Here is a 27077-nt window from a genome sequence, read left to right on the forward strand (position 1 = left end):
GAATGTACCAGAAATCAACAATTACTAGTAAATATCGCCTCAATAGAAAGGCCTGACATTAGGATTAAATATATGCTTGATACAGGAGCGTTTCTTAATGTAATAAGATGGGATACGGTCGCGAAAATTGGAGCAAGATTTATTAACTATCGGGATAAGTTATACATTACAGGTTTTAATCTGACACAATCAGAAACTATTGGATCAGTAGAAACAACATTAATAATTGGAAACTCGAAGTATCCAATAAAATTTTATATTGTAAAGGATTTGTGCGTCCCGGGAATTATAGGAGCGAAATTTCTTAAGGAATGTACAATTTTTATATCTCAGCAATTGAACTACATCGCCCTCCGTAAATCGAATAGGAGCGACAATGAGCCAAATGGAGATAAAATACAAAGTCCTGATGCTTTTGCGTCAAGAGAGGAAAATATTCCCAACTACGCGGGTGACATGAATTCAACTAAAAACATTGAAGAAGTACGTAACAAGATCCCCGGAGGAAGGGATGGGATGAATAATAGATATCAAAATAAAATAGCAAGGGATGATGAAATGCCCTCAAACATGACGCAAAAATGCAAAATTCTGGCTGAGAAGGCATGCCAGACAGAGGCAATTATAAAATACACTGATGATAAGACACAGTATGATAACGAAGAAATGAATCATATAACAGATATGACCAAACTAATAGAAAACAGAAATAACAATAAAACGTCAAGGAAAAGTTTTATTGAATCAGACACATCTCACAGAAGAAAGTGCATGACTAGCATGATCCCGGAATGTGGATCGGAATATAGGATAGATTTTAATGATTATGGTACAAACAAGAAAGATTACTATAAAAAGAATTACACGAATGAGTCCAACGAAAAAAATTACATGGATTCCTACTATGGAGAACAGGTTTTAGAAAACTTGGATGACAACCAGGACTATAGTCTGGTTGAAAATAAAAAGTACGATCAGTTACGTGGTAATGAACGAACTGAAAAATTATTAGAGAACCTCAATTTGGATCATTTGAAAAGAAACAATTTCCAAGCCATGGAATCAATTATGGCGGAATATAGTGATGTGTTTTACCAAAAGGGAGACCATCTAACAACTACAGACGCGGCTGTCCATGAAATAGAGACGACGTCGAACGTACCAATAAATAAAAGACAATATAGATTTCCCGAAGCAACAAAAAAGCATATAAATGCAGAAATCGAGGAAATGTTGAAGCAAGGCATTATTAAGCCCAGTAAAAGTCCATGGAATGCACCGGTTTTGTGCGTACCCAAAAAGGACGATGAAAACGGAAATAAAAAGTATAGAATTGTTGTTGACTTTAGAGCACTAAATTTAATAACAAAACCGTTTGTATATCCGATCCCGCTGATCGACGAGATACTTGATAATCTCGGAGGAGCTAAATATTTTTCAACATTGGACCTAAAATCAGGTTTTTATCAAGTCCCAATTAACCCAAAAGATGCGGCTAAAACAGCCTTTTCAACCCCTAAAGGGCACTTTGAATTTACAAGAATGCCTATGGGCCTTAGAAATAGTCCATCAACATTTCAGAAGTTGATGAACACAATATTGTATGAAATTGAAGGTGTGAAAGCTATCGTTTACTTAGACGATATTATCATTTACGGGTCAACTATTGAGGAACACAATGAAAACCTCATAAAAGTTTTGAAGGCTATGCGCCGACACAATTTGAAAATTGAGGCAGGAAAATGCCAAATTTTAAGAACCGAAATTAAATATCTCGGACATGCAATTAATGCTGAAGGCATTCGGCCAATGGAGGATAATATAAAGGCCATCAAAGAAATGACTGTGCCAAAAACAGTTAAAGGAGTCCGTTCGTTCCTAGGAACGGTTAATTTTTATGGTAAATTCATACCACAAATAGCAGAAAAACGTAAACCATTGAACGATCTGCTAAAGAAAAATGTAAAATTTATTTGGACCAATGAATGTCAGAAAGCATTCGAAGAACTGAAAGATTTTTTAACTTCAAATACTCTGTTGGTAAGACCAAACTACAAAGATACGTTTGTGATCACAACAGATGCAAGCGAGTATGCCATTGGTGCAGTACTTTCTAATGAAAAGTCCACCGATAGACCCATAGCCTATGCGAGCAGAGGTCTAATAGGTGCAGAAAGAAGATACCATACGATAGAGAAAGAATTACTCGCAATTGTATGGTCAGTGAACAGATTCAAACATTTTATTTATAATCAGAAATTTATCGTCTACACAGATCATAGACCTTTAATCTCGATTTGGAGATTGAAAGAAACATCACCCACCCTGACACGACTTCGTTTAAAGCTCCAAGGGTTGGAAATGGACATACGCTACAAACAAGGAAAAGATAATGTTGTAGCAGATTTTCTATCAAGACTTAATCCTGATGCTGAGATAGATGAAAAATCTCACACGGTCGCTGTAGTCACACGACAACAGAAACTGCAACAACAGCAAGAAGAAGACGAAAAACTTGCCAAGCAAACCGAAACAAAGACCACGAACCAGATTACAGACCCATCGGGAAGATTTGGGCTATTCAAGGACACACAGCAATCCGAATGGAACCCTCACATGGACGGGCTAGAAAATATCGATTTTGAATGGGACGAAAAAGATGATCTAGATGTAACAATAACACATGAAGATTTTGAAAATGATCTAGAACAGGGACGTATAGATTTTAAACTATTAAAGTTTTCAAAAAGCAGGATCGACGAGAGCGAAACAGACGCCACATTCGTTATCGTTAATAGTAGGTCAGCCTATAAAGAGCTGAGCGAATTGGTCGACCTCCCTCATGGGTTGAAAGATTTTCTAAATGGGAGAATATTTGCCATCCCAAACAGAAAAATATGGGGTATGATTCTAAATGGGTCAAGCCGATCAAGAGCTGACACAAAAGTATTTTTCCAAGGATTAGTTGACGCGTTCGGGAACTGCCCCGAACACATGAAAGAAGATAAGAATATTCAAATTATCTCCTTTAGAAACATACAAACGCCACCAGAAACTAACATTTTACGATTTGTAGCAGGTAAATTCAATAAAGTATTCACCCTCTTTGCGCCAGAGAAAGACCGAATGCATGTACCAGTAGGAGAAAGAGAAACCGTACTTAAAGAGTTTCATGACTCTCCGCTGGGCGGACATGTCGGCAGTAAAAGAATGTTGAAACGCATAAGCCCACTATTCGAGTGGAAAAATATGCGACGAGATGTAGAGAACTACGTCAAACAATGTGATTCGTGCCAAAAGAACAAGATTGGACGATCCAACAAAATTCCAATGAAAATAACAACCACATCGTCCGAACCATTCGAAAAGTTATATATGGACATTGTGGTATTACCAGAATCCGATTGGGGTAACAAATACGGTCTAGTTATGCAAGACGACCTAACAAGATACTTGATTGTAGCACCGATGGAGAATCAAGAAAGCGCAACGGTCGCGCAAACATTTGTTGAGAATTATATTTGTAAATTTGGAGCTCCCTTGGAGTTAGTTACAGATAATGGAGCAAATTTTGTAAGCTCCCTAATGAAAAACGTCTGTAAAATTCTAAAAATCAAGAAAGTCACTACGAGCACCTATCATCCACAAGCAAATTTAGTGGAGAGGTCGAACAGGGAACTTAAAATGTACTTGAGACAATATGTTGGAAATGCCCCGAAAACTTGGGACCAACATTTGCCTTTCTTTACATTCGAATACAACACCACGTCAAACTCATCGACGGGCTATACACCATTTGAATTAGTATATGGTAAAAACGCCAACATTCCTAATTCAATTTATAAATGGAACAATGATGGGCTATATTACGAGGACTACGTCAACGAAATACGGTCCACGTTCAAACACCTGCACAAGAAAGCACGAGAAAACCTAATATTGTCAAAAGAAAAGAGGAAGGACCTATACGATAAAAACGCCAACGAGTGGCAGCCTATGTGGGGCGATATGGTACTTGTAAAATCCGTCCCCACGGGTACAGGACAAAAACTGCAAGCTCTGTGGAGAGGCCCATATGAGGTCGTAGAACTCCCGAGTGAATGCACGACCGTGATTAAAAACGGAAACAGATTAGAGAAGGTTCATAATAACCGTCTCAAGAAGTACACGGATTGAACTCTAGGAGGAGAAATGTACATATTGTAAATAGATATACTGTAGATACATATATAAAGTTTACTAGACAAATGTAATTTCACAGCGTTCTGGTAAATTTACATGTTGCACGTTGCAAAATGTAAAATTAGGTTTTTGAATAAGTTGGTGTCTTGTAAAAATAAGAATGAACATAATAATCAGTCATTTTGTTCGCTGGCATATGTCAGCGTAAGATGACGTAAAATTACAAGAATTTTTTTTCAAAGTATGTACATAACCCGTAAAATGAGAGACCATTGACCATGATCAAAGATATTCCATTTTACGAAACTCAAATATTAAACACTATGGTAGAGGAAACTAAACGCGATCGAAAAATACGTAGACAACGGTGGAAATATATCCACCACCCTATATCTCGCGCAAGCGAGCAAGAGTGAAAGGAAACTAAAACACCGATGATAAGTATTAACACAAAGTAACTAGCAGCTTTTCAAGTGGCGAACGAGCCTAAGCTCAGATTTAACACTCCTTAAAAAAAGCTCTAATCTAATCAAAAAAAATTATTTCTAAGGTTGCACTCACCAGATTATCCTATAAATTATTACAGTATCCGTCGAGAGGGGGAAGGCACCAGAGCAAGAAGAAAATACCCTAAAAAGAGGAAGAGCAAAGTACAAACGAAAAAAAAACAAATTAAAAGAAATACACTTACCATACATGACACCATAGCTGAAAAAAAATAAAGAAACGTCTCGGAGGGTGGTTTTCGGAGAGCCTAGAAACAATACAATACGCAATAGTGAATCCGGTTCAAATTTATATTTCCGACCCTGCAAAGAATAAAAATGTATAACCGAAGAATAAATAAACATAATAGGATACTTACCTTAACCTAAAAATGGCGAAAACCGGGTGTCCAGACACCAAGTGCGGGCCCTGTGGAGGCCACGGGCATTGGGTGAATATACAACGAATGAACTGAAAGAACAAAAAGGAAAAAGTTTTTGGAACCGAAAATCAATCAGAAATAAAAACGCACTACTTACCTCATTATTACCTCTCGTCACAAACGATTGACATCAAATGCCGAAATCGGAACAGAAAAAGGTGCAAGAGGCGCGTTAGTAAAGTCTAAACCACTTACACTGCACATAATAGTGCACGGGAAAAAAACATTCAGGAGGCGGTTCACGTTTCACGTTCACAGCATTTCTTGCTTTGCAATACGGTTATAAATCTAATGAAGCGAGTTATTGTAACTATGCTAGGGTAATGAGGGCATTTTGACAGTGAATACGATTGTAACCGGAATACGCACCGCTTTGCTCAGCAATCATATAAGAGCAAGTTTATCTGGCTAAGACAGGAGTAAAACAAAAGGAAAACCAGACTCGAGTTCAATCTTTATTGGCAGCGTACATTTTTACTAGATAAGAAGTATATAGATATAGGCTCAATACTGTACTGTTGGACATCCTTTTTCTGCGGGGTTTTTCCATATGCCGCGCGAGGATTTATGCAAGATAGCAAGTTTTTTTTTCCCTAAGGTAACAAGCCGCATCAATAAAGATTTAAGGTAACAAGCTTTTTGTCACATGAATTACATATGCATAGACTTAAGGCATAAAATTGTTGCCCCAGTTGAATCAATATAAGTTTAAAGACAGCCACCCAATTTTGAAATGATGCAAGATCAACGCGTTGCGTTGATTTTTCGTTCCATATATACATATGCATATTGGTTTAAAGCAATAGAAGAATAATTGATTTTACGACTCTATACATAAGAAAGTATCGTTATCTTTCATATTTTAGAACTATTTTCGCTGGAGTTTTCTTGGCCATGGCGAACGCAGCGTTGATTCTGGAAAGACTCAATGATGTATTACTGGCACAAGGGGTCTACGATTTTAAGGTAACGCTAACGTATAAGAGTCTTGTAGAGGATCAAGCAGAATTAGAATCGGCACTAAATGCTTTTAATGAAACCTGTACAGCGCTAATAGAAAGAATTCCTAATTTGAAATGCGGGGTCATAACCTCGGTTTGGAGCAAAGACACTAGTGACATTGCGAACATAAACACGTACATCAGGTATTTCTTTAAAACAAGAACACCAAGAGGGTTTTGGTCAGCAATTGGAGCAATGGACTCCGACGACAGAACTAGAATTGACGAAAATATGGATAAACTTAGACGAAACGAAGAAAGATTCAACAAAAATACAGAACATCAAGCGTCAGCAATCGAAAAAATATACAATTTCGTGAGCAACTCAACAATCACCATGAATAAGGCAGTCGAAAGCAACAATAAAAATTTCGAATCTTTAAAAACAGAAATCAGGAACACTCTTAACAGAGCCAATGACAGAGATAAAGACCTATACCTAGAAGCAACGCTCATGGAGATAGGCATGTGGTATAACAGTATGAGACAAAACTTAAAACTAAAACAAAAAACGTGGATAGCAATATTACACGCAGAAAACACAAAGAGCCTCGACCTAGCGGAAATAATAAACCCAGTACAACTAATCCGAACATTAGACAGTGAGGAAGCAACGCTGAACGACAACCTTACTTTCCCGAGAAGAGCAGACGGGGCAATTATGCCAGAGATATTAAATACACTTCATTACTACGTAAACCTCACCAACGACTTAGATATAATTATGACACTTCAAATTCCGCTCGTGAAAAAAAGCAAATGGTATGCGTATAAAGGCACAATCGAGCCAAGCATAACCGGAAACATATTGACAATATTGCACTTAGAGGAAGACATAATAATAAAACAAGAAAACAACTGGGGATATGTATTAACCCAGGCAGATTATGACAACTGCGATAGAATAGGAGACACTAGGCTTTGTAAATTAAGCAATATAGAAAGAGACCTCAAACAAGAGGACACATGTATGGCCGCGCTATATTTTAGAAACATAACGACGACATGCAAAACAAAAGTGCTGCAGTTGAACCACGACATATGGTTGGAAACTGCAAATAGAAACATATGGACGTATTTTACACCTAACAAATTGAAGGTATCCGTTTTCACGGGAAAGAACGTTACGGAAACTACAATACAAGGCAAAGGAAATATAAAATTACTGCCGGACATGATGATACAGACGGATAGTATAAGAATTACACACTTCAGTGAAACACAAGGTGAAACAAAATTAACATACCACATACCACATACGGACATACCAAATATTTCTAGTAAATGGAAGGATAAGGGGATACCGTCTCTTTCAAAACGTAATAAGATAGTTTCGTTATTTGACACAAAGAAACTCTTCGACATAGGGGTAGAAGTCGACGAAATAAAAAACCATAGAACCACGCTAGAAAATTTAGCATATGCCCCTCTAGAGAACCCATGGACGACATTTAGTGTCTTCTTGGTCATAGGAGGAGCTTTAGGCATATTCTTCCTATGTTTCAAAGGGGAGATATCATGCTGCACACGGAAAACCGTTATAGAACCACACATACCAAATATAGGACAAAGGGAAAACAGAAGACAAACGAAACACACACTGGATAGGAACATTATAAGCAAAACGAAATTACAGACCATAAATGAGAAGAAAAAAGAGAAACAACCAGACATGAACATGCGCTTAAATAAACAACAACAAAAAATTCAGAAGGGAACGCCAAATATTAAAGAAGGGGGTACAATGCAACCCAATCAACAAAGGACGCAAAATATTACGACAGCGCATATTAGTAAACCAGCACTGAAAAAAATGCAAGGAGGAATAAGAACGTATTGAGCAACAAAACGCAATAAGAGACACAATGCAAATTAAATAAACATGATAATCGTTGTCATTAATTAACATGGATATAAGCAATTTACAATATGAGGAAAAGCGAAAGTGAAAGGAAAATAAAGAGTAAATAATCAACAGTGAGAACATAAAACCATAAACATAACATAAAGAAAAAATTTAGATAAAGGTAAAGGTATACAAATATGATACAAAGGAACAAAATTACCACGAAATGGGTAATAGTTCGTTTGATATAGGATGAAGAAAAGCTTTTAAAATGCGAATACAAAAAAGGAGTATAATTGACGAAAATATTTATTTGCAACTAAGAAAGTAATATTTGCAAAGCCAGAAGCAAAAGTATGGAAGAAATAAAGAACATACTACAATATAAGAAGGAAAAGATAAAGACAGAATTTATTGAAAACTCTTAAATTATAAAGACACATGCGGCGCAATATAAATAAGAGGTTAAAAGCATTGGAATGAAAAAGCACATCAGAAAAGCTGCAATAAAAGGAAGCGGGAAACGCCTGCGAGTAACGCAGAATTACAATGCATGATTTACAAATAATAAAAGATGGAGACTCACTCTGGAAATCATGAAGCAGAACCTAGACACAAAGAAAACATGGACAACAATATATGAAAAGAATGAACAATTTTTAATTGGAATTATTTTTTTTCTCACCCTACGCTGGCCAGCGGATAAAACATATGCAATATTGATTAAGAATCATTTATATCACTTAATACAAGTATGAAAGCATATGAGCGGACAAGGGAACCGGAACCCGGAATGAGTATGAATGTCTTTATTTTATGAACGTGATGACAAATTCTATTTACATGACGACTAAGAATCGCAGTCGAATTAAAATATACACGAAAAAGAAAAACGTAAAACATGAACGCAGCGACAGAAGGACACAACAAGAAGAAACACAAATATAACATGACCTACAGAGAAGATAATACAATAAAGGGAAAAAAAAGGTTAAACAAGAGGAACGTTTAATTAAAAACGGCAAAAGTGATAAAAACCAATGCAATCATGAAAAAGCAAAGAAAGTATTCAAGGGGGGCTAAAGAAAACAAAATAGAAGGGTTAATAATAGGAAGCTTACATACTTCCGGGGAATAATATTTTTACGGTATCTTTATAGGATCACCCTGGGTTGTCAAATTGAGAAGAATACGAATTAAGAGGTAACAGATGAAATGAAGAAAAGCGTCTGAGGGGAATAATTAAAGGAGTAATGACATACAGGATACAGATGGAAAAACAATGGTTGAAGGAATGTTTCAACAAACACGTAAAATATATAAATAATACTGGATACGAATCAAACAGATATCCATGCCCAATAGCAGGGAACTTTATAGGATGAAATTAAGTAATATAACAAAAACACCTAACAGACAACATATCGGAAAACGGGAAACAAGAGAAAAACAAATAAAGTGGAGAATTATGAATAAATAAATAAAACAAAATAATAAAGAAAGAATCTAAGTCTAATTTCAGTAAAACCAGGTCCCACCTGCAACCACCTTACTGGAAAGGGGGGAGGAGGCCACACCAATCCGAATAAAGGATACCACAGTCTCGCCGAAAGAAGGAAACATAGGTAACATTCAATCACATTTACAGCGCACTAACAAACTAAGCTAATCACAACAATTCGAAGCAAATTACTAACAAACTACTATGTCTTCATATATATATATAAAAAAAAAAAAAAAAAAGAAAACAGCATAGTACTAACAAACGGTTATTTCTCCATATGAAAAAAAAATAACATAACTAACATTACTAACCACTTGTTCGAACAAACATAGATTAGATAGAATACCCGAACGTGAAGATAGACTAGATTGAATGCGCAAACGCCAATATATGATTTAATAAGCGATGAAAATTACATAATAAGAAAGATTAGATTGAAATGCCCAAACGACAATATATGAGCGATGAAAATTACATAATAACATTAATAAGCAAAAAAAAAAAAAAAAAAAAATTTTTTTTTTACACAATTTAATATCAATTTATTATCCACAAAGAATTTTTTTTGAAAAGCAACAAACAAGCAAGTGAAATCTGAAGATCAGGGACAAAAGAAATTTTTCACCCCCAGGAAGCCAACATCTCCACATACTTTTGGTCTGAAAATTTATGATGACAAAGGACGAATCAGGCGGAAGACAGAGGGTTGAAGGTGTTGGGTTGTGACGGCAAGGGCGGAGCAACAGTGAAGGATGAGAACTGGACCAACGAACGAAAGGGCAAAACCGGAGCGGGCAAATAAATCGAAGGTAGAGAATGGTTGTAAGACAAGCCGCAATATGAAGCAAGTAAAAGAAAAACCATAGCAAAGAATCGGAGTCGCAACCACTGAAAAAAAATCGACTCAAGCTGGACATACTGCCAGTCATTATGCAGTGTTCAGTAAAGCGCAGTCAGAACCGTCAAACTCTGGCTGGAGCTAAAACACCAACAAAATATATAAACAACGAACTAAAGAAACGCATCAACACCACAGCATGCGGGAAGCATTTTTACAAACTAGATGGCAGGAATAAAGTAGCCATCAGGAAATCAGCAAGGCAGATTAAACGTCAGTAGGAAGAATCCAGTAGGAAAGGTCGTAACACTAGCAAGTCAGCTACAGATTACGCATTGCAAAGACGACTGAGATAAGTTACACGTCGCATTTCGTCTGCAACATTTTACAATTCACGAGGCAGGATAAGTCAAATATCCTATCCTCGGTAACCACAAAAACGACAACAACAAACGGAGAAGAAGGAGAGGAAGGAAACGAAGTAACGAAATTACATAATCCACTCGAACAGGACGCAAACCAAGCCCCAGATGCAGCATAGATGAAGGAAGCTGAGGCAAACGAACGGAAAACCAACCCCGGACTCACGAGATGTCAGTCGAAACACCCACACCCGATATCCGAAGTCGACCAATTGATAAGTCCCATGATACACGGAACATATGTACAGGCAGTACTATATGAACAAACAACCCAGAAGACGACATCCCAAGGCAGACTTCAAGCAACAGCAACTACAACGGCTTCTGGGAGGGCAGCATGGTAACATATTTAGGAGAACAGTAAAGAATTTATTATAAAACCAACACGTAACATTGATAATGATCTCTTCAAGATAATTATCAACTCATTAACAAAGGGGAGATGAACAGCCCCACAATAGTAAACACCTAAAAATGCGCAACCAACAAGTCTATGGTTGACCTGAAAAAACTCGCCACTAGCGAATTTGCAAACGCAGCGGCTTAAGTCGCAGTGCACATAGCACAACAAACGTGAGTCACTGTGTTGCTCGAAGAATTAATGATTGTTTTCCAATGACACCGGCTGCAGGTGTTTATACGGTTGTATAGAATTTGGCTGTGCCAATATTAATTAACGTAATTATTTACATAGGCGTGGCGTTTTTATGATTGTGAGCGCATCGATACAAACGCATAATTATGTTCGGGAAATAGAGCGTTCAACTGCTTACGAATAGCTTTAGTTAGAACAAGAGAACACGAGGTTCTAGCGAGAACCGAAGGCTCACTAACACTAAACCAATTAGGAAGTACTCACGTTCGGGGAACCTTCGTAAAATAATAGAAGACAGCAAGAGTTACTTTAAGGTAGAGGAGAATAGGAATACATTAACATAAAAACTACAAACGAAGGAGAAAGATAGAAAGCGATGCGACACTAATACAAATATAATGTCAATCGCATGCTGAACAAGGATAGATAGCCAATAATTGAAATCTTGCTGAAGTAAGCAAGAAATTTACTATATAAACTTCAGAAGATTTAGAATCGAGGCTTTTTTTCTTTTTCTCCCTTTTCAATTAACTCGATCAAGGCTGGGCCCCATGTACTGTGCGTACCTCTGGCTGCCAACAACCGAGATCGATTTTAAGTTTTGAATAGTTAGGCGCGAAAAGAATCGCACAGTAGGGTAGTCTATACAGATGTGTACAAAAAGTAGGAGTAATATATGTTTTTCTAGAATCGTAAACCTGACTTTTGTGTTTTTTCCCGTTCGCGTTTTCCCCGTGTTAGGAAGGGAATAATATGTTGGTAACGTGTTGCGCGGGAGTAGCCGTTGCGGGTAGGTGCACAGCTATCAACATAGGCGGTTTTATAGTTTAGATGCGAGCGTCATAAATAGACAATCTGAAGGACATGAGTTCGGTTCTTAATTTTTTAATAATTAAATTTTCTTTTGCTGTATGTAAAGCGGAACGTTATTATGTAGAATTGTTAGTTTAAAATAAAGTAATAAGGGAGATGATAACCGTTATTTCTGGCGTGGAATTATATTCACGATGCTACTCCAATCTTAATCCGTGGATGATTCGTTCAAAAGTTTTGGTTAAAATCAAATCGTGCTTCATGGCCGGATACACTCTTGCTAGCGTATAGTGACAGATATTGCCCGGCTTACTCAATTAACCTACCTTCACGGGGCATTCTATAGCAGTTTCAGTTCCAGCTCCACAGGGATATAGTGCACATCAGTTGAGCTTCAAAATAACAGGAATCTTTCCCGCTTCAGTCTCGTTTCAATTTTAATTTGCTCGACGTATATTATTGTACACAAAAAATACATAAAAAAAATTCTGTTACAATTCGATCCCAAGTCCTTTAGATCACATGTTTCGGATGATACCATCTGGACTATATTTCCGCTTTACACCAACGGTATAACTGTTTACCACAACAAATACGTCAAGGTTCACTTGATTGAAGGTTCAGCTCGCCGGGTAGCCAGAGACAGCACTATTTTCATAGCTTTCAGAGCAACGAAAGTTTAATTTTGCAATAACTCATGAACGAGTTGTCATAGTTATGAACTGTCTTTAGAAGAAGTTGTTCTACAATATATTCTTCAGGGGCACCAGGCGGCATATTTATGAATTTAATGAAAATGTATTATTTTCTCATAGTAAACTTCATACAAATTTAGAATCATTTGTGCTAAAACAGGCTCCAACAGATATGATTCAGATTTAGCATAGGAGTTCGTTGAAGAATTACGAATTTTTCCAACTTGGTTATGCGGTAATCATTTTTTTTCATACATCCTTGTGTCACCCTAATGCACACTTTTTTGAATTTATGGAATCAAAATATCTACTTCAGATCAAAATCAAAGAGATATTTTTTAATCTTCCCAAATGAATCAATTGTTTCGAGTGAATTGGACACAATTTGCTCATTAAACTGAATCGGTTTGCCCATCTCTAGCTAGAAGTATTCTACTACAAAAATTGATCCTGCACACACCCATGCCCGTGTCTGCATGCTGCCGGAGAAAAGTTTTATCTGGCTACATACAAGGTGCTCAGATAATTCAAGATTTTTTTCGGCGACAAATTTTCCAAAAACTAATCATCTAGAAATATTGTTTAATTGATTGTTTGGTTTATGAAGGAATGATTTTAACTCATCTAGCAAGGAATTTTCAGCTGCGGTCACAAAATCAAGCATTTCGACTCAAAAGAAACGATGGACAATAAAGTAGATTTCGTAGAACTGCCCACAAATCCGCCAAATTGAAAATAATGGGCAATTATCAAACGGAAGTTGAAGAAAACTGGAGACGAATGGGGACGCAGCATAAGTAGCGCAATGTTGGAACAAAATGCGCCTGAGGTTGACAGTTCTGCTTTTCCAAATTAGTGTGTACGAATAAGTTTGATTTATCGTCTTCCATCTTGGGCAATTATTTAAAAACTGCACGTATCGAGGCAAATATTTCACCCCTAAATCAATCTGTATTTTTCAGATAATTCGCTATCACAACGTTCCAAATTCGACCTATAGATGCGCTGTTACAGAATAAATAATATTAAAAAAAATACTAAAAAAATACTAATTGAAAAGTTTCATTCTCTTGGAATTAACTTCATCTGATAAAATTTGAAATGGGTTTGACACTAAAATTAAGAGCATTTGAGGCAAAATAAAGGACGCTTCCCAAACGCTTCAAAATTAAGGGCAAGTCCTTTAAAATAAGGACGGTTGGTAATAATTATTATTCCATATTACGAATTGTACAATGCAGATTTCAAAATCGAAATTTTGGACCCCCTCCGAAATTTTTTTCTGGATCCGCCCCTGGCTATTGCAATACCCAAGTAACAATTCTGGTTTTATAGCACACTACAAGTGCATTCTAAGTTTAAAGAGAGCCTCCAAGAGTGCCATGAAACCTCAATTTCACTAGGGAAAAACTCCATTTTGGAACCCTTCAAGTAAAATACGATATTCTGATGTCATCTCTATGATGCAACACTTAATCATGTTCGTCGAATGTTACCTTTAATATGCCCAGGGACCCCGAATAGTCCTAAGACGGGCCTGTAAGAAGTAAGAACTTGAAGTTTGATTATTTTCTTTTAAATTTCAGTTCCCAACGAAATATCCACTCCGGCCTCCTAAAACTATTAATATTGTTAGTAGAAAACGGTCCGAGAGAGACACCGCCTGGTGAAACATGCCACATAGAGTACTAATAATACCCTGAGCGCTCTTATCTCATACATTGATGCATTGGCACCTTCCACAAACTCATTTAGATTACTATACTATGACGCTTTCACCCGTAATATCTCACTACTAATTACGAATGTGTTTTCAACGCTTATTTCATTTCATTTACCGCCTCTGACAACACTCGTGAAAATGCGCTAACCCTCCGATGCGGATGCCACATACACACACACGCACACACCAACTGCCGGAAAACACACAGTAAAGCCAACCGGACCACGGACGCCGTCCGGATGCTGGAGCGGTGCATCAAAGTGGAGCCACTATTCACGGCGGCTTATCTGGAATTAGTGAAATTATACAGCGGTCTGAAGGCTGGTCAGTTGCTGCGGCGCGTCGTCCAGCTGAATCCGTACGATGCTGACCTGCGTCGGCAGTACGGCGATTGGTTGGTGGAGCAGAGTAAGTTTCCATTTAAACTAGTTACCATCCTTGTACGTGTGTGCGGGTGTACCGACGATGAGTGCTTGCGCGAATAATTAGGAAGTGCTATCCCGGCGCTGATGGTTTGAAGGTGAACGGGATTCAACTGATCTCCGGTGAACCAACAAAGTCATTAGTAAAATAGGATATTTTTGAAACAGGCACGTAATTGTCTGCGAAAGTAAAGTTTTTAATGTTCAATGGCTTATACTAAAAGGGTGTTGTTCCATTTTCATCGTGTTTCCACAATCGTTCTATCCGTTCAAAACTGTGAGTTAAGCACATTGGTTGGAATTTAGGGCACTCGATTCGAAGTTTGTCTTCGCTAAAACACGTGTAGGTGATGGTAGGGTTAGACAGCCCAAGAAGAGTTAGTTCCCTAAAGATCCTTTCAGAAGTATTACAGCATTTCATATGTGAATAATATTTGCAACATTTTCTAAATAATTCTCTCTAGGATTAGCTCTGGTCTATCTTAGCCTGCCGTGGACTCCTACCTCGTCTTCCCATATTTCGTATTTTATATTATTTAAAGTGAAGCAAAAAATCTATCAATTTCCTGCTTTTGCTTCAGCTCCATATCGCTTTACGGAATGTGAATTCTCCATTGTTTTCGAAAACCTCATGAATACCGAAGCCTATTTTTTCAAAATTGGCCATGGATTTTAAAAGCTCATTTTTGCTCCAATTCCTTTAATTAAAAACACTATTGTCATAAACACTACAAACGTACAACGTACCCCTTTCAATCAGTGAATCTCACAACGATAGGATTAAATTGCAGAGATAGAACTCACAATGATGGAAAAGAACCAAATGATAAAAGTTTGCACGTAGTTCCTCTACCTCGCTTCTCCACACTCCACCAGCAGACATTGATTTGTTTGCCAAAGTTGTTGCCGAGATTGAATGCATCGCCCGCTATTGCCACTTCCGATTTGCTCAATCCCCATCCCAAACAAATCATGCGGCCATTTTCCGAGAAGTGCGATGAAACGATAGACGTTCGATCGCAATCATCCACTTCAACCAACAACGACGCATAGGTTGTACGTGTGTATGCTTGCTTGGCCATAATGCTCTCCAGAACCTCCTCTCGTGCAGCACCTCGCGCCAAACAAACGGTATTCATGGTACGCCCGATGGATAGTGACCGTGTCCGTGTGTAAATATTTAGCCGGAAATACTCTATATCCTCTGTATCTAATGTCGGTTTTCTTTCCTCCTTTTCGATTCAAAATATATTTCAGATTTGCTGCTGGAAGCGATTGTACAGTACCAGGAAGGGCTCCGAATAGTGGAAACACATCAATTATCGGTAATCGGAGCCTGTCGGACCCTGCGGAAGTTGGGACAGCATGCCCGTCTCCATCAGCTGATATTGAGGTGAGATAATGAGCCATTCACATTGTACTGCCGAAGGAAATTGCTGTCCGGATTGTCGATCCTTAACCCCCTACCAACGAACCCACTTCTGTGTTGAGCCTTATTGGAACCTATTTGCATTTCGAGCTCGGTTTGAGTGATGGTGGTGCATCTTTGCGGCTTTCAGGCTGTAATTACTGTGCCAATCTCTCATTTTCCACCGCTTTGTGTGAGCGCTGGTCAGATAAGGTTTCTCTCATTACTGAACGTGTATGACAGCTTAATATTCTGGAATGTCACAAGTGCAAGATATTGACGGAGTATGGCCGACATGCTGTAGGCACAGGCGACAGTAATAGATGTCCGGATTGTGGAATTTGCACATATGAAAACCATGCGTTGGGAGGTATTAGATTGGACTGCATGCCCCGACCACGGCTTAGTTCGTTTGTAACGTGATGGGATTAGATTACAGGAGCTATTCATAAATCTATTCATACTGTGAATGGGGCTATGTTTGATTATGACGTTCATGCTCTTTAGTTGCATATGAAATACATATTTAGTATCAATACAGCAATTTTCCGCTGCTATCTCAAAATCAAAACCAGCAATATAATAGGGATTTTGACAATATTATCAAATGCGAATCAGTCGTTCTCCCAGCACGTTTAAAATAAATTGAAGAAACTTACTCCCCTTTGCTTGCAGGACTGACACACGAGGGACAAAGTAACTAATTCGTGTGTATTGAGAAAGTTTCATATTTCATATTTTTTCGCGACTTTATTTTAATAATGCGGGAGAATAAACTATCACTAGACGAGTATAAGCGTAGGGGGACCCGGGGCTATTAAGACAGTGGGGGTAATTCGGACCTCCTCGATTTCTCAGAAAATAACAAGACTTTCTGACTATCGTACATATTCGTGGAACCGCTATTCTGAAACATTAATTTGATAGCTGAATTTAATTCTTTGTTCTTTGTAGAAAGGGGATACAACGTGTTTCGTTTCTTTGCCAGTCTCAAAACAAAAATCACTATAATGGAAAAATCGTGATTAAATCAACAAATAAAAGTGATAAAAACAAATGGGAAGTGTTTTGGAAAGCTTGAGGCTCCTATTTTATGGATTGATTTTTGTTTGGGTGAAATCACAGATATTTTCGGGACGCCCACTACTATTGATTTTCAACTCCTCGTAACTCGCAATAACAAACAATATTTATCGGTGAAAAGTCGAAAATTTTTCGATTTTGACGCAATTACATCCCAGTGTCCGTTTAAAATGTCTAAAACTATTGATTTTCAACTCCTCGTAACTCGCAACATTTAGCATCAAAAAGTTGAAAAAAGTTTAAAAAAAATTGAATTCATATAGCGTCTACCATTCCGTTTATCTGCACTGCACGGTAGTTAAACGATCAAGAATAAGATACAGGTCAAACTAGCAAACCATAACAAAATGTTCATCTTTGTAGAGGTTCGTGAACTTTACGACTGGTATCGCCTTACGTGCGACAGGTAAATTATCCTCATAACCAGTCTCAAGACCGATGACGCATTTAGATTCCATGACATGTCACGAGACCAACCATCGAGGCTTGGAAGCTAACCTGTTTGAGACATGAGACATTTTCAGCAGAGCGTGAATGGTGGCTTGACAGGTCGCTAAAAAATGTACACAGGTTCCAACTATGATCAATTGTTTTCTTTGAATTGTTTATGCCATTTACAAGTTTTAAGTTCTCAAACATTAAAAATCGTTTTTCTCGAAACGTGCAGAATGGCGCTTGTCATAGGATAGCAACAATTACAACAATTATAATTACTATAAAAACCTTCATAGTCAACTCGGGAACTAGCAATAATGTTATGGCATTTTCGTTTTTGACAGTGCTCTATACCGATGTAGTCGGTGCTACACTCATTTAAAGTTGAGTGTAATCAGTCTGTCTCTTTTTTTTTGGACTACATCGGTGTCGCACTAAGTTGAAATGAAAACGCTATTAGATTATCAGCAAGAAAACCGGATTTTTTGTAACTGATTGAACTATCTCAATGTGTAAGTATTTCATAGGGAATGTTTTAATAAAGGGATTTTACGCTTCATTAATTTTCATGGTGATCCAGTTACATGTTGGACAAATCTACTCAGCTGCCATAATAGCAACAGACGTGTTACCAGGCCCGTGCGCAGAAAATTCTCCAAGGAAGGCAGGTTTTTGATTTCTTACGTTTCTTATAAAAGAAAGGTACAGAAATTCTTAAAGATTATTTCCGAGCCGTGGAGGGCCGAGTCGTGCGTACCAATCGATTCAGCTCAACAAATTGAGTCAATGTCTGTTATCGAGAAGGATTCTTCAACAAGCATCACTGCCTGCTGGCACGTGGTAGTATTGTATTTTTACTGCAGTGGTTTGTAGTAGTTAAGCCTACCGACTAAACCTAAACTTCTTGTTTACCCTAATCCTAATCCCCCGGGTCCATCGTTAGCTATTGCTTCAGGATGCATTGTGCCCCTGCTCTTTTTATTTTGTGTTAATCGTTTATGTTGCTGAGAATTACTCGGCGGCGGTATTTCTCTCGATATCAATGCCCGTTTTCGTGAGCCATATAGCCAGTGTTGTCACAATTAAGTCTGTACCGGGAGTTGAAAAATCTTTTCTATTTGTACTCTTCTCTAGAAAAATCTGGACTATGTTCTACAGGTTGTTTGGTTCATGATTAAGAACCTCTTGAGGGGTGATTGACTGTTCATATTTGGAGAAAAAAATCGTTCTACACATACCATCAAATCTCCGTTACTAAGTTATTGAACTTTTTGTGTTAAAAACTTAGTTGTCTTAAAATGCCTCTAACTCATAAAGTATACTTTGCATTTCAAATCTTTGGATCCCTTGGATCGGCGAGAAACTTATAATAGAATAATGTCCTCACATGTCTCAGCTAATGAGGTTAAGTAACCTTTTTGAAGTCAATTATTTAAAATTTAACAATTTTGATCGAATTTTCGTTCATTTCTCGTACATCTTGATAGTTAACATCATCATTTTAATAATTCAGTTTTGAAGAGCTGTATAATTCGTTCTTTGATATGATACACTTATCTTTTCTTCTTTTCATGTGTTGGGTTATTGAACTTGGATATTTGTATCTCATTTTCACTAATACTAGCTCTGATTGAAAGAGTATGGCACTTATTGCACCTTTTTTCTTTTCATTCGAAAGCCAGGGAAATTTAGCCGAGAAAAAGTATTATTTTTTCAGTTAAGTGAATTTAGTATCCTTTTAGAAGTAAACTAGTTTAAAGTTAGTGTTATTATTAGCATTTTCGTTATTTCCTTAAAATAGTAAATAATAAACATCACCAATATTATCATGGAATTGCTGCCTCTCAGCAAGTTCTATAATTCTTTCTTTGACTCCACTCAATTCTCTCTTTTTGTTTTGAGTCAAAATCGTTTTTGTCACATCGTTTCATATGCAAAAACAAAGATTTCGAAACCATAACATTTGTGACGAGGTTATGCTGTGTTAACTATTAAAGTGCATCGAAATGAAAAGAGAAAGGGATAAAGTTTTAAATAACAAGTTATAGAGAATGTTAAGGCACCAAATGAACAATAGTTACGATAAATATAGTTGATTAATAATTAGAATAATTACAAAACTCTCCAAAAAACGCTAATTTTATGTTATTTTTCTAGTAAAAAGTCATTTAGTACACTTAACTAAAAAATATTTGTACATACATCAAAAGGAATTTTTCTCAGCTTTCCAATGAAACCTTGGAAATAACGATATAACCATATTTTTTAGATTAGAGACTTTTAATCACTTGCAAGTCGATTACAGGAAAAGTTTAACAATGAAATTATAAAGAATAGTGAAGAGTTTGGAATATGATCTTGAAGAACAAATATGAATCGTCCTAAAACCCAACTTTTGCATAATAGATATTGCTATAATCATAATTCGTTATTTTGAGAAAATCAACACAAACCTCATCAAAAACATTATCTTTTAACTTCTTTACAACTAAAAGGTAATTAAAACTAATTAGCTGAAAGATATGAGGACACCATTCAATAGGAAATTTTCTCAACTTTCCAATGGAACTAAAAGATTTAAAATACAAAGTAAACTTTACTAGTTAAGATAAATAAGTTTATCACACAAAAAGTTCAATAACTCTGTAACGGTTGAGATTTGATGGTATGTGTAGAACGATTTTTTCCTCCAAATATGGTAATCAATCACCCTTCGAGAGGTTCTTAATCATAAACCAAACACCCTGTATACCCAAACAATAACAAAGTTGTTTTAAAAAAATCATTTTTCTTATACTGATTTCTTATTTGAGGGAACCAAACCAAAAATTCCAACTCGGAATCGTTTGTTTTATATGAACTGGAATTCCGCATGAAACCAGTCAGAATTCCGGATAAGTTTGATTGGGTAATGTCAATATCAGCTCCAGCTCAAATTCGTGCCTCCACTTTGTATGCAACCTAATGCCGCTGACAGAGTGGCGACGAGAAACTGAGCATAAGGATAAGGATGCGAGAAACCTGCTTGCAGCAAATCAAATGGAGCAGGTCAAAGTATACGTAGACACTCCGAGTAGATCCGCTCGGTTTTCACTCTGAAAGGGGAAAAAGGGATTATTTTGTTAGAAGCAGGCTTCTCGCATATCGCATTCTAATGTCAGCTTCAGTTTATGTAGCAACTTCACGTCATCTTCTCACCATCACACTGTCAGCGGCCCAATTCGACGTTTACCTGCTGTTTACTGGTATGCATCGCAGTGTTAAATTATTTTACCTTGCTGTCACAAAAAAAATCTGTACCACTCTATACTTTTTTACAAAAATCTATAATCCGTACCGTGCAGAATCTGTTGGTACTTCAAAAATATTTAGGAAAATCTGTACTTGTTGCATCACTGCCTCTCAACCACTCCGACGGAGTATCATCGACAGTGAAATTTCTCCTGACAACGATATCCCGATTTTCTTCGACTTCGTGTGGTTCGTTCGTGTTTTTCCTTTCCTTATTATCCCGTTGGTAGTTCACTGACCGACATTTGCTGTGTCGACTCACAACTATTGCTAATATCGACACTTTTCGAAACAGGAACCGATCCGGGGATGCCGACCAGTTTGACTTACATCCCTTTCCAGCCACCCTCGCAATATTTCTTACTTGATTTCTTCAACGGTTTGTTTCTAGAGTGTCTGAACCCAAATGTCATTTTATGTTTCAAGCGGCTCGCAATAGTGTTTACTGTTAGGGAATGTTTAAAGGTAATAATTCTAAATCCATAAAGGGCTGCGAGACAGTGACTAAAAGAAGATATGCACTGGCTGATGGCATTGGACAATGTGAGCATATTTAAAAATAATGATTTAATTGAAATAATTTCTAATTACCGTAAACCGGGGTGATTTTGATCATTGGGGTGACTTTGATCACTCGAAACTTTTTTCGTAGATCGCGTATTTAACCAGAATAGTCCACCCAATCATTTTAATTTTAATTGATTTTTACTCTAAACTTATAAAATACTGATTTGTTATACTTTTTGAGTATATTGTTCGGTTTTTGGGTACAAAAACTACAAAAACCGAAATTTGACTTTACCTTATTTTTACGAAGTTTCGTAAAGTGTCTATTTTTTATAAAACAAATAAATTTCAGATTTGAGCAAGAGTAATAAATTACAAGCAAGTATTTATTTTTCCTTAGATTGGGATGTGCCAAATTTAGTTTTAAGAGTTTGTTTATTTTAAATACATTTTTTTGTGAAACTCTAATTAATTATTTCAAATTATTTTAAGCTAAAATTCGCAACATTTTTTTTATTGATCAATATTCCAACGTGTTAAAATGAATGAAACTTTTTGTACATAGATAAAGCACTGAAATAAAATAATTTTGGCAATTTTAAAGGTTTTCAGAATCTTTTATTCTAGTTGGACACAAATTATACGAATTTTGGTTACTCGAATTTTACAGTACATTGAAATACTTTTTATAATACCAATTAACATCTATTTAACAATGAGTATCTTTCCAGAATTAGTTAAAAACAAACATTTGAATGAAAAACATTGACATCAATAACTTAATGTGGGTAAACATGTAGGTTATCAAAGTCACCCCGGCATACGAAAACGGACTTAACCTTGAAATCATTTTTGGAAAAATAGATGACAATTTTAGGTAAAACCATCCAATATTGTTCTCCATACATCAGTACATGGTTTAAAAATATTAAATTTCAAAAAAATTTGTTGCATCTAAAAATATGTAATGATTACTTCGAAAAGTGATCAATGTCACCCCGGTTTACGGTATCTATATTCCAACCTTAGATAGTTTATTGATTGAAAGAAGGGTGAGTGTCACATACTACAATGCCACACAGACAAAAAAAATTTGTAATTTTAAGTTTATTTTCATGCACATATTTGGAGCATGAATATAAATGTAAAATTAAGTTCCACCACAAATACACACGACTTGTCGTGCTTTCTTCAACGAATTTTATTATAATTTTACACGTGGATTGAAAATTGCAGTTTCTTTAAACGGAAAACCAATGCACTTCAATGTATTTTTACTCGAGTATTGCTGTAAAATGAATGACATGTAATATTACACGAATGGAAGTGTAAAATTGTATGCTGTTTGATGCTCCAATTGCTTTCAACGTAATTTTCAATCAAATTTTTGATTGAATCTTTGAATGTTTACATTCGTATTGATTTACATGTCGTTTAAATTTCATTATTTTTTGGTGTGCAATTTTTCATTTGGTATATAGGCATCGAATGTCAAACTTATCATACGTATTGCTTGTTGCTAAAAATAATCACACTCTTATCAGTCTCCATAATCAAGTTTCACTAAATCATCCGACACTTGTACGGGACATATCGGAAATATGTTTTTCCAGAGCACGACCGAATCTTTTTATTCCTGAAACAAAAAAAGAAACCCTCAAGAAATATCGAATTGTTACGACTGCGAACCATGAAGCTATTCCGATACGTGTTGTCTTGGATGCTTCAGCAGACGTTTTACATGCTGCTGGTATCGTTCTTATATTACATACGGTGCTTGCAAAAAGCTACAGATTGCTGCCATGTACATATTCTCCACTTTTTCGAACTTTTCCCCTCAAACCACCCACCTGCATCGGTTCCAGCCGATCCTGCCGTCGATGCCTGCAGGCATATTCTAACCGATAAATCTGTTTCTATTTTTCTCTCTCCTCAGATGGCAGTTTATAGTGCGCTTATCGAATGGTGGCATACCGATACAGACTGAGATCTATCTTCGTGATTGGAGCATAAAGCACGAACTGCGAAACAGGGCTATGATATACGACACGGGCAGCGTGGTCGGTGGCGGAAGTGGTGCCGGCAGCAGCACCGGCAGTAGCACCAGTAGTGCAAATAGTCCTCCCCATGGAGTTCATGGGATGGGTGGCGTCAGTGGGCCTGGCGGCGAAGGACTCGGTAACATCGGTGCCATAGCCGTAAAAGATTGCGTAAGTGGTCCTGGTTTCTTTTATTACTGCTTCTGTGTGTATCATTGCCATGTACGCTATGTTCCGGTATCTATTCAGACCCTAAATCTTGGGGACGTTTACTGCGCTGTCGGCTCGGTCGGTTTACTTGAAGAAATTGGCTGCCACCGCCTCCGGCAGTTCGAGTGATTCATGATGGGTTTGCTCGGTACGAATTATATCCCTAATCTGCTGCTTTGGAACGTACTGCGAGCTAATCTGACTAGCGGTGATTAAATCATGCATATTTGAATAGTAACACCGCCGGTCTATGCGAGCTTTTGTTTTCGTGTATTATCCGACCAACCGTTTCCAATTCTTTTCATTTTTGATGACATGTTTTTTTTAACATTGCTTTTCAAGAAGCTTAAGGGTCTAGACATGTCGCTAGCATACTGTTCCGTGGCGGTGTGGCACAATATCATATTTGTTGTCTGCCAAAAACATACAAATATAACGTAATTATTTTCTATTCCGCATTCCACAGAGCTCAACCTTGTCCTCATATGACGCCTGTCGCAGTTCCACCGCATCCAGTGGCCACCCGGCGTCGACGATGGAATCCGAAATCAGCATACGAATTCTACGAGCACCGCACTGTAACCGCTCGGAACACCTTCCGGGTTCGTTGAAAAATTGTAAAATAGTTCCCAACGTAGCGTCATCTTCATCCTCGACGCAAACTTCATCATCGTCGAGTTCGACCACCCGAGGGGACGGTGGCCCAAAGACCGCTCCCCCCGGTGCAAAACACAAAAAGTGGCCAAAATCGCGGCATAAGCACAAAGGGACACCACCAGCTTCGGAACAGCTGGCACCAAGCTCCGAAGGGCTGACGCCACTGCTGGTGTCCAACATGTTGGACAAACTATAACCGGAGCTGGGACCGATGACCTGCAGCTGCTGGAAGGTACTGCCTTCCGGTAGCAGCGATTGTGAATAGTTGCTGTAGTTTTTTTTAGATATGAAAATTTCCTTGGTTGCTTTTATTGTTTTCCTACGATTCGGCTCATATTCACGCTAGGAAAACTGTAGGGATTGACACGACAGGTAGTATACCGGAACTAATGAAAGCAATTTTTCGTCAAAATGTCCAGGGAAGTAGATACAGGCAGTATTGGCCGGCAACGGAGTAAGTATTATAGGCGACGCAACCGAGAATGGTGTTGGGTGCAATAGTAGTAGTGTGGTACGAAATGGTTCCATTGTTGAGGATTGTTGATTGTTCTGATGGTTGGTTTTGCTAATATGGGCTTGGTTGAATAGCGAATTGCAAAAAATAGAATGCGCAATACTCGCCTTTAATAGCGTCACTATTCCTTATTATTTTTGACCATTTCACTTATCCAACTGATTTGTTTATTTCGACAATATTCGGATAATTGGTTTGTTATATGGAAGCCCATAAATCATGTCAACTTAACTGGGTTAAAAGCTCAAAATTAGTATGCTCGTTTTGCGTAAAAACTTCTACGAAGCGACTTTTACTTCGGAAAAGTGTGACCTTCTGAGCTAGTCTGACATTGCTTTTAAAATATCTAGGCATAATTGGTAACCATTTTTTAATGAGTAATATTATTACTGTAGGATCAGTCATAATACATGATACAGTTAGCCGTGTGGTGATCTAGCTTCTTCTTGATTATTTGTAATTTAACCGTATGGTCATTCGCCTTTTAATGGTTTAGTAACATATCACTAAACATAATGTTACATTTAAATATAGAATTACATTTTTTGTGCGGAGTTCAGGGTGGTTCTGTAGGTGTTAGCTTGAATTGGTTTCCTTGTTCCTTGGCCACAAGTGACCACCCCAGTATCTGGAGGGGTGAGGTAGAAAGCCAGCGGTGAGTTGGAGTTCTTGGTTGGTTTGTTGGCAGGTGGGGTTGATTCTTAGGTGGTTGCTTCACCGTCAGGATGCTATTATTGAGGTTTGCTTACTGGGTTGTTGTGTCGTTATGTGGGATTGTGCCACGGGCGACCTTTGCAGTACTTGACAGTGTGGCTGAGTACCAGCACTGGATCTTGAGGTAGTGTTGCTTCTGTTTGGTGATTGTATTGGGCCATGAGCGACCTCTCCAGCACCGGAGGGGTGTGGAAGAGGGTTCATCGTTGATGCGGTTATGGAGTTTAAGCTTGGAGGTTGTCAAATCGTACGGCATCTTTCAGAAAATTAAGGATAACCTCTTTCCGTACAGGATGTTGCGGGTTGAGTGCGGGAAGTCCTGTCTTTCCCGGAGGTTATGGAGTTCAAGACAGTTGAAAAGAATGTGTTCAACTATCTTCCGGGACTGGCAGGTGGTGCATATGGGAGGTTGGATGTTGGAAATAGTGTGAGCATGGGAGTTCATGGTGTACCCAGTTCGAATTTCGGATAATACTCCATGTTCTCTTCAGTCTTCACAGTAGTCTTATTTTTCGAAGAATCTTTTTCCGAAAGTGCCTTTGGCAGGTCGTTGAGGGTTTGGGTAAAGTGTCGGATGATGTCGCGGCTTATGGTTCTCTTGACTCTGCTGTAGAGCTTCGATTTCCCGACGGTTTTCAGCTTCCCGGGATTCAGGAAATAAATAAAAATAAAATTCCCGGGATCCCGGAAATACATAATGACTTGTTTTTTTAAATAAAAGAATAAATTTAAAAGTTTTCAAAACTTATTGATTGCATGTACAAACAGCCTTAAAATAGTTGTCAGAAGATGTCGATTTGACGGACTAAACAGAATTGAATCATTTGATAACTCATCACTCAATTTATACAATATCAACATCTTTTTAATGATTTTTCTTGTATCAACCTTGGATAACCAAAATTCTGGTAATCACGATATTCTGAACGCAGCTACTGGAGTTATTGTCCAAAATTGGTATTCGTTGCGGATCATTTCGATGGGATGGGATCAATTTAATGCGAAGCGTCTTTGGTTACGGGCGAGTATCCGAATTGCTTGGTCTTAAGGCAATTTACAAATACTGCATCCTTGAAAGCGACATTAAAAGAGTATGGATGTACATGATATTGGATAGATACGGCATTCAGTACTTCTTTTCATACAAATTCAAATATCCCGGAATGCAAGATTGTATTTATAATTAATATAATAAAATTGATATGACGATTCCAGTATAACACATTGGACGAAATATTTCATTCGATGAA

General features: G+C 37.5%; 1 protein-coding gene and 1 long non-coding RNA gene across 2 annotated transcripts in view; one reads left to right on the top strand and one right to left on the bottom strand.

Moving 5' to 3' along the window:
* Positions 1-25855, top strand: part of LOC131689725 (protein O-mannosyl-transferase TMTC1-like) — a 739528-nt gene extending 713673 nt beyond the window's left edge. The window contains exons 10-13 of the mRNA XM_058975014.1: positions 14756-14955; positions 16227-16362; positions 23630-23903; positions 24409-25855. Of these exons, the coding sequence (XP_058830997.1) occupies positions 14756-14955; positions 16227-16362; positions 23630-23903; positions 24409-24795 (997 nt within the window). The 3' untranslated portion in view covers positions 24796-25855. The remainder of the gene's footprint in view (positions 1-14755; positions 14956-16226; positions 16363-23629; positions 23904-24408) is intronic.
* LOC131689731 (uncharacterized) lies at positions 4438-5582 on the bottom strand. The gene is made up of 3 exons (XR_009305464.1): positions 5048-5582; positions 4874-4991; positions 4438-4812 (listed from the first exon to the last, which is right to left on the bottom strand). It is a non-coding gene; the product is annotated as an uncharacterized LOC131689731 (long non-coding RNA).
* Positions 25856-27077: the final 1222 nt, after the last annotated feature.

This window comes from Topomyia yanbarensis, chromosome 3, assembly GCF_030247195.1.
Source record: "Topomyia yanbarensis strain Yona2022 chromosome 3, ASM3024719v1, whole genome shotgun sequence".
NCBI lineage: Eukaryota > Metazoa > Arthropoda > Insecta > Diptera > Culicidae > Topomyia > Topomyia yanbarensis.